Source organism: Lactuca sativa, chromosome 8 (genome assembly GCF_002870075.4).
Source record: "Lactuca sativa cultivar Salinas chromosome 8, Lsat_Salinas_v11, whole genome shotgun sequence".
NCBI classification, from domain to species: Eukaryota; Viridiplantae; Streptophyta; class Magnoliopsida; order Asterales; family Asteraceae; genus Lactuca; species Lactuca sativa.
Genome location: NC_056630.2, coordinates 319,421,025 through 319,429,428, shown reverse-complemented (window position 1 = coordinate 319,429,428; position 8,404 = coordinate 319,421,025). Strand labels below are relative to the sequence as shown.

The following is an 8,404-nucleotide window of genomic DNA, read 5'->3' as shown; positions in this document are numbered from 1 at the left end:
CTAAATAATTAAAATATGATACCTGGAATTTCGGATGTTACAACTGCTCTGGCCCAAAACTCCATTTTCGACTTAACCACTTCATCCCAAAGCATCCAAACCCCAAGGAAGCTTTATTACAAGCCCCTAACTGATAAAGTTTGCAACTTTATCAGTTTGCATGTCTTAATGGGACCCAACTTCTAAAAGTAACCATTAAGACTCTCCTTAATCACCTTAACACATGCATGGAGAGTTCTTGATGACCAAGTCCTCATTTTTATGAATCAAGACAGCCCAACACACTTAAAAGGACAGGATATTTACTCTGGAGTTCACCAAACTCACAAAGCTCCAATCTTGGGACATAAAACCCTACAAATGGACCCAAAACAAAACTATCACAACAATGAGCAAGTTTTGAACTTGATACCTCTAGAAGATGCACCAACAAGAGTAGACCTCAGATCTAAAAGCTAGAAACACAAGTTATCCTCCTTCAAGACTCATTCTTCACCAAGAGCTTCATAAGAACATTAAAATGAGCCACAAACACTCATACAAGCTAGAGAAACGAGATTAAGGTTTGGTGGAGGTTGGAGGCTGATAATGAAAGAGCCTAGAGCTCATAAGGTTGTTTAAATAGTGCCCAAACCCTAAAAATTAGGGTTTGACATTTTGCTCGTTACGCTGGGCGCACTCACCCCAGGCACATACCCTTCTCCACGCACGCATGGGACTTTACTTGCAACCTTTATTACATTAAGGGCCAAAACTGCCAAATATTTCAATTTGTCATAACTTTCTCATTTTAGATCCGACGAACCTTATATCCTCGAAAAAATGGTGATAAGTCCTACACTTCTAACAACTCACCTTAGCCCTACAACTTCTATAAACAAAACCCAAAACCCTTAAAAACCGAGCCAACGTCTATACCGATACTGGTGGGCTCTAAAGCACAACCCGAACTTTAATCACATAACCTAAATTATGTATATCCATATAGGCCTAAACCTTTATGCTTAAATTATCTATATCCACAGAGGGCTAAACCTTTCTCCTAAAATCTTCCAATCAGGATGTTACAACATCAAATTTTTGGGAGGAATTAACGAGGAGGAATCTCTGTAACCATTTAATTTTTTACTGAATTCAAACCCTAGATTTTCTGTTGAATGTTGATTCGCTTTGGTTTGGTAGATTGTGGGATTTTATAGGAGTTAGAAGTATTGTGTTGATTTAGTCCTTGGTCATAGATCTTCTATAGTTGGTGGCGGAAATAGAGAGGGCGAAAATGCCGTCGCAGGCGGATCTAGATCGACAGATAGAGCAGCTGATGGAGTGCAAGCCGTTAACGGAATCGGAGGTAAAAACGCTTTGTGAGCAGGCCAGGACTATACTTGTCGAGGAATGGAATGTGCAGCCGGTGAAGTGTCCGGTGACGGTGTGCGGTGATATTCATGGTCAATTTTACGATCTGGTTGAGCTGTTTCGGATTGGTGGAAATCCCCCTGATACCAATTATCTCTTCATGGGTGATTATGTTGGTGAGTTTATTATTTTTTTTGTTTGTTTTACTTTTGTACGTCTGCTTAATGAGGCATTTAGGGTTTGATGAGAATTTTTCGACGGCGCTTGTTTTCTTCTTCCAAGTTGCGTGGAGAATTCTAGATATTGAAGTTGTTTGTCCATTGATGGAAGTTTATGATCGACTGAAATTCCTGCGTATTCTTGAATATGGGGAGACTTGACCAATATAATAGCAAAAGATGTAGTTTCTACTTTCTGTAGTGAATCTGACATGGGGTTGTTTATGCATTTATGGCGTTAAGTCTTTGATAGACTGTTTATTTATGGAGAAAGTGAAGAGAGACTTTTGTTTAGGGAGAAAACGAAAAAAAAAAGCTTCTTGTTTGGAGAAAATGTGAAGAAAGGGCTTCTTATTTACGAAAGAAGATAAGAAAAGGTTGCTTATTTAGATAAGAAGTGAAGAAAAGGCAGCTTAATTATGGAAAAAAGTGAAGAGTAGGATGCTTAATTAGAGAGAAAGTAACAAAAAAACTGATTGTTTATGAAACAAATTATTTATTTTGTGATCATTTTAATAAAATTGTTGATGCAGATCGCGGGTATTATTCAGTGGAAACTGTCACACTCTTGGTGGCTCTAAAAGTTCGTTATAGAGACAGGCTTACCATTCTTAGAGGAAATCATGAAAGTCGCCAAATTACTCAAGTGTAACACCTTAAACCTTTTTTAGTCATTTAATGTGTTTACCTAAAAAGCATCACATTTGAACAACTTTTATGATACTGATTTTCTTCTTTTCTTTTAAAAAAAAACAGATATGGTTTCTATGATGAATGTTTGAGGAAATACGGAAATGCAAATGTTTGGAAGCATTTCACAGACCTTTTCGATTACTTACCTCTTACAGCACTCATTGAAAGCCAGGTTAGAATGTTTGTATTTTTATCCACGTCATACATCTTTTTTTATTTTTTTATTATCCACGTCATATATCTTTTCTAGATCTTTTGCTTACATGGCGGGCTTTCACCATCATTGGATACTCTAGACAATATCCGCGCCTTGGACCGAATCCAAGAGGTACATAAATTTATTTATTTAAAGATTAGGAAAGTACATTGCTATTTTTCCACTAAAGTGTGTGTGTTTGTGTGTGTGTGTAGGTCCCACATGAAGGGCCGATGTGTGATCTGTTATGGTCTGATCCAGATGACAGATGTGGGTGGGGGATATCGCCACGTGGCGCAGGGTATACATTTGGACAAGACATAGCAACACAGTTTAATCATACGAATGGCCTCTCTCTCATCTCAAGAGCACACCAGCTTGTCATGGAGGGTTTCAACTGGTGCCAGGTGTCTTTTCAAATTTCTTTCTTTCTTTCTTTATTTATTTATTTAAAATATTTATTTCTTATATATTTGGTGTGGTGTTGTTTCTCAGGATAAAAATGTGGTGACAGTATTTAGTGCACCAAACTACTGTTATCGATGTGGAAACATGGCGGCTATTTTGGAAATTAGTGACAACATGGAACAAAACTTTCTTCAGTTTGATCCAGCCCCAAAGCAAATTGAACCCGATACTTCTCGAAAGACACCTGATTATTTTTTATAATTACCATTTTACCCCTGAGAGTTGGTATTATACTTGTGATGGTCGATGTTGTCATTCTTTGTTTAGAATCATTCATGAATCATGGTGTGGTTGAGAAAGAGAAACACAAGTTTTTGTATATGTGTTTTAGAGAAGGGTAAGATGGTAATTTGTATGTTAGAAAAAGAAAGACTTGGTATGTACTATGTTATGTGTATCCATTGGCAATTTTCAGCATGGGAATTAATAGAAACTAAAGAGATAGGGTGTTTATGCTTGAGATTATATGTTCATTCTTTCTATTATAGCAGTGTACTTTTATTTATTTATTTATTTCATATTAAGACATTGTACTTTTTTAAAAACTGCCATGTCATGTTATTGTACTTGAATATGTTTTTTCTTATTAGGTCGCCTTAACTTTTTTAGTTTGTATACATTATATTTTTAGTTTGCTACAATAAATATATTAATGAACGTCAAGATATATAAGTATTGTATTTAATAATTATGGAACATTATTTAACGATTATTTTGATCAGTTATATTTTAGTAATTCACAAAACTAATATTTTTTTATAAAGTTTAACAAACATGTATTGAGGTTCACCTCAAATGATAAAATTTGAAGTGACGTACCCTAGCCTATCATTTGATACCATTTGATACACTAACCTCCTATTTATACTAAACTGGTCCAACTAACTTCACATGAAAATGACCTTATTGCCCTTCTCACCACTAACTCTCTTTCTTTAGTGGTTTTAGTTCCTTAAAGAAGAAATGATCAATAATGAGAAGAAACGAGATGCATATTCGATAATTCAACTTTTGTGAAAGATAGTTCTTCTACACTTTAGAATTTCCACTCAAAATTACAAACTTTTCTGTGGGGTAGATATTGTTTCACTTTCAAAAATAATAAAGAATCATCATCATCATCATCATCTGATTACATTCTATCATAATACAACGAAAAAAAAAACATTCAGTCCATGATGTTGGGATCTTAAAACCTAGGAGGATTGGTAGGAAGTCTGATGAATCCTCCTTGCATGCCCAGTGTTCCTTTACGTTTGTATATTACAAATGAACTACATGCAAGCATCACCAACATAATTGCCTGAAAGTTTTAATAAAAATCAGTGACTTTAACTCTGAAAATCAAGAATGAAGAAGAAAAACAGGAATTGAAGAGAAGAAACCTCAAAGCCAATGAATGAGAGCTTTTCTTCATCAATGGCAGGTATACAGCTTCTGTAAGTTAAATAGACTTCTTTTCCCACTTCTATTCCAGATGAAGATGAAGTTGAAGATGATGAGGAATCTTCCGATAGACTTCGGCCCTTTTGCTTCTTCTTCTTCTTATCCTCATTTTCTTCTTCATCGCCTTGATTTAGAATTTTTATACATCTTATAGGAATTCGATACCCAGTTTCACTGCATCTGAAATTTTCGTCTTTCTGTAATAACAACAAAACAAAACAAAACAGATCAACTTAATCATTATTATTATTATTATGGATAAATGCAAAAAATAGCACCCTGCTTTCATTTATTTGTGCATTACAATTTACAACATTCTAGTTTTGGGTTTTTTTTCTCTTTAAGGTATTGTACTTTGGATAAGCTGGCCAGTTAAGGCATTGTACTTTTTTTTAATAACAAAACAAATAGTATATTACAAATTTTGCAAAAAAATAAATAAATAAGTAGATTTCAAAAAACATCATTTGCTATTTATAATGTTGAAATTGTTTTAAGTAATTCACACAACATGTAAAAATATCAATTTATACATTTTTAATTACTTTTAGCTTTTTTTTTAATTAAAAATCATAGTGTTGAATACTAATGCACCAAATCCAACATGTTATCTAACATAGATTTTTAGTTTTTATTAATTAAATTTTAGAGAAAATTGCACAAAAGACACTTAGTTTACATCAAAATTCTAATTTGACACTGTATTTATTTTTGTCTCAAATTTGACAGTGTGTTTTCCAATTTGTTACAATTCTGACCACTTAACCGGTCAACCCGGTTACCTGCTGACGTGACATGATGATATGTTGGTTTTGATGACGTGGCATGCTGCCAGACATGTCAAAATTGAATTTTTTCCCCACAAAAGACACTAATTTTTCACTTTTTTCGATTTTGACATTAAGTTTAACTTTTTTTTTTAGTTTCGACACTATTTTTTTGTTCCAAATCGAACATTATTTTTCCAATTTTGTTCCGTGTTGACCGTTTTCCATTTGAAATCGTATAAATTTTTTTTTAATACATTTAACCGTATAAATACATTTCTTTTCATTTAAAAACCATATTTTTGTATAAATACATTTTTTTTAAAAATTTTTACATTCAAACCATAATGTTATGTATAACTAGGTATTAGTTATATAAAAATCGTATTTTATATTAAATACGCATCATTAAAATGAGTTTGGAGATTTGGAGGCGTGTAATCCATCAAGGTCCAGAGATTAGATTTGCAACCGGTGAAATTTTTACATCTCATATCATATTCATAATATTATTAGGAACATCTTGAATCTCATGGTGTGATTCCAGTTAAATAATATTTTTCAGCTCAATTGTTTCAAAGCTCTTTATGAAGGATAAATATCAACATTATTACATCTATTTTATTATTCTCATTAAATTTTGGTATTTTGTACTATATTTCCCACCTCTTCTTCAATGCTTGAAACGAACGTTAGATGCAACATCAATATATACCTAATAGAATTATTTCATTGTAAATAAAAATGTGTAATATCTACAACAAAAAATAAAATAAATAATATTTCACAAGCGATAATTGATAAATTTTGTTATTCTTATTCGAAGCTTATGATTAGTTTGGTTCTCATGATATGACTAATACATATTTATACATAACATTATGCTTTGAATGTAAAAAAAATCTTGTATTTATATAAAAATGTGGTTTTTAAATGAAAAAAAAAATGTATTTATACGGTTTAAAATGTAATAAAAAAATATTTATACGGTTTCAAATGGAAAATGGTCAACATTGAACAAAATTTAAAAAAATGATGTTCGATTTGGAACAAAAAAATAAAGTGTCAAAACTAATAAATAAATAAATAAATAAATAAACTTAGTGTTATAATTGGAAAAAGTGAAAACTTAGTGTCTTTTGTGGGAAAAATTCAATTTTGACAAGTCAGCATGACACATCATCAAAACCGATACGTCATCATGCCAACAGGTAACTGGGTTGACCGGTCAAGTGTTCAAAATTGTAACAAATTGGAAAACATAGTGTCAAATTTGAGACAAAAAAAACAAATTGTCAAATTAGAATTTTGGTATAAACTTAGTGTCTTTTGTGCTATTTATTCTAAATTTTAATAATAACTTCTCAATTTCCAAACTATTGTATTAAATTGGTTAATTTCAATAAGGTGTTAAATGTTAAATAAGCGAAAAGAATATCTACATATTATTTTCTTAAAATGATAAAAGTATCAAAAAATCTCTCTCTCTCTCTCTCTCTCTCTCTCTCTCTCTCTATATATATATATATATATATATATATATATATATATATATATATATATATATATATATATATATATATATATATAAACTACATAACTTTACTCGTGTGCAACGCACATGCATTCCCCTAGTGAAAATATAATTTAAGCAAGTAATAGCATCCGAAGATCCAAGTAGTAAAGCATAGCACTTTATGCTAGGAATGTGGGTGTGACTCCTACAAAATCATTTTAAAGCCCTAGCTTTTAGCAAATGTATCTTACAAGTATTTAAATAGCCTTAAACATGATGTTGTTTAGCTAACCAACATTACCTTAGGTTATAAAACTAGGTAGTGGCATTTACTAGTTCAAAAGAAGATGAACAAGAATAAGAACTAAAGAGAAAAAAAAAAGTTTGCAGAGATGACCAAATAGACCCTCAAGCATGTAGTTGAGAACAACAAATTATACTCATGTTTTAATGCTCCTATGGAGCCTATAGCCAATATACTTACTATATCTAAGCTGTAAATCTTTCTATGCAATCTACATGGTTTAATCTTTCATATCTATTGAACAATTTTGGAGGAGGGAAATATCATTCTTAGAAAGGAAGAGTATCATCTTGGATTCTGCTAATCAATTAAATGCATCAGCATACTAAAATCACATCTATATGCTACCTTCCCTTATAGCATACATCAAAATATGCAATCACATAAATGAAAAACACAAACATAAATACATAATAATACTGATTAAGAAGAGACCTTTTCAGAGTAAAGGCAAGGTATGCAAGGACCAAAGGGAGAGCAATCGAAGGTTATGTTTGTGCCAGTTGCCTTTTCCTTGAATGTCTTCAAACCTCTCTGCCCTACTCCTATTTCTCGTCCTCCTTCTCTGCACAATTATCGAATCAAAATCATCATACACTTGTTGATTAGTAAAAATTACTAGGTTATTGCGACATAATCATTGAATTATAGCATTTTTGTGCGTATAACATGATGAATACAGAAAATGATTTGCTTACAATTCGGGTGATACGGATGGATCTGAAGAAGCATAAACCACGAAACAATTGAAAGCAATAGCAGCTATGAACAGATGTTCAAGAAGAACGGGCGATGAGAATTTAGAAGACGCCGTCGGCATCTTCGCCGTAGATTCTTCCGGACTACGTTTTCCCGATGTATATTTTCATACGCAGATATGAATTTGATTAGTAGGTACCAGAAATGATCAAATTTAGTCAAATAGACCCTTTATTCTAGATAAATGTCAGAAAGGCCCTCGAGACAAAAATAAAACCATCACTTGGTTATTTTTATTTTTCCTATAATAACATTTATTCTTTTTTGTTTAAACTTTAAATAATAGTAAAAAAAATGTTAAAGTATACAGTCTAGACGTTTGTCCTAATGACATTACTTTAAATTATAGTATAAAACATAGATTATTAAAATTCTTTGTGTTAAATAAAATCTATTACTTATATATCATTTTTATGATATTGCAAATTGCACATAAGGTTTTAATAATGTATCGTTTCATCTTAAAAATACTCGATGGGTAGTGTTATTTCGAAGTTTGAGCCTGATGATACGCTTTATTTCATAGGTCAATGATAGATATTGAGAGTGGTGATATTAAATCTTGAGAGTTAAAATATGACATTTGACTCTATTGATTATATTTTGGGATTACTTGTTAAAATATAATTATTATAGAGTTAAAATAGAAACTATAACACTATAATAATGTTAAATACAAGGTTA

General features: G+C 31.7%; 2 protein-coding genes across 4 annotated transcripts; one reads left to right on the top strand and one right to left on the bottom strand.

The window, feature by feature from the left end:
• The first annotated feature begins 874 nt into the window (after nt 1–874).
• On the top strand, nt 875–3,388 carry LOC111917954 (serine/threonine-protein phosphatase PP2A-2 catalytic subunit). 3 transcript variants are annotated; one of them, XR_006185591.2, is made up of 6 exons: nt 884–1,529; nt 2,105–2,219; nt 2,328–2,436; nt 2,561–2,592; nt 2,676–2,867; nt 2,956–3,094. XR_006185591.2 is itself a non-coding variant. In XM_023913592.3 (6 exons), the coding sequence occupies exons 1-6, from the start codon at nt 1,277–1,279 to the stop codon at nt 3,127–3,129; spliced, it is 921 nt and encodes a 306-aa protein (XP_023769360.1). In that variant the 5' UTR covers nt 902–1,276; the 3' UTR covers nt 3,130–3,388. The 3 variants fall into 3 exon arrangements, 2 of the variants coding, with proteins under 2 accessions (XP_042753015.1, XP_023769360.1); XM_023913592.3 differs by having other exon boundaries at nt 902–1,529; nt 2,515–2,592; nt 2,956–3,388; XM_042897081.2 differs by lacking the exon at nt 2,956–3,094 and having other exon boundaries at nt 875–1,529; nt 2,676–2,868.
• A 514-nt stretch (nt 3,389–3,902) lies between these two features.
• On the bottom strand, nt 3,903–7,845 carry LOC111917953 (uncharacterized). The gene is made up of 4 exons (XM_023913591.2): nt 7,660–7,845; nt 7,397–7,526; nt 4,314–4,571; nt 3,903–4,231 (listed from the first exon to the last, which is right to left on the bottom strand). Exons 1-4 carry the CDS (start codon nt 7,779–7,781, stop codon nt 4,118–4,120), a joined length of 624 nt encoding a protein of 207 aa, XP_023769359.1. The 5' UTR covers nt 7,782–7,845; the 3' UTR covers nt 3,903–4,117.
• Nucleotides 7,846–8,404: the final 559 nt, after the last annotated feature.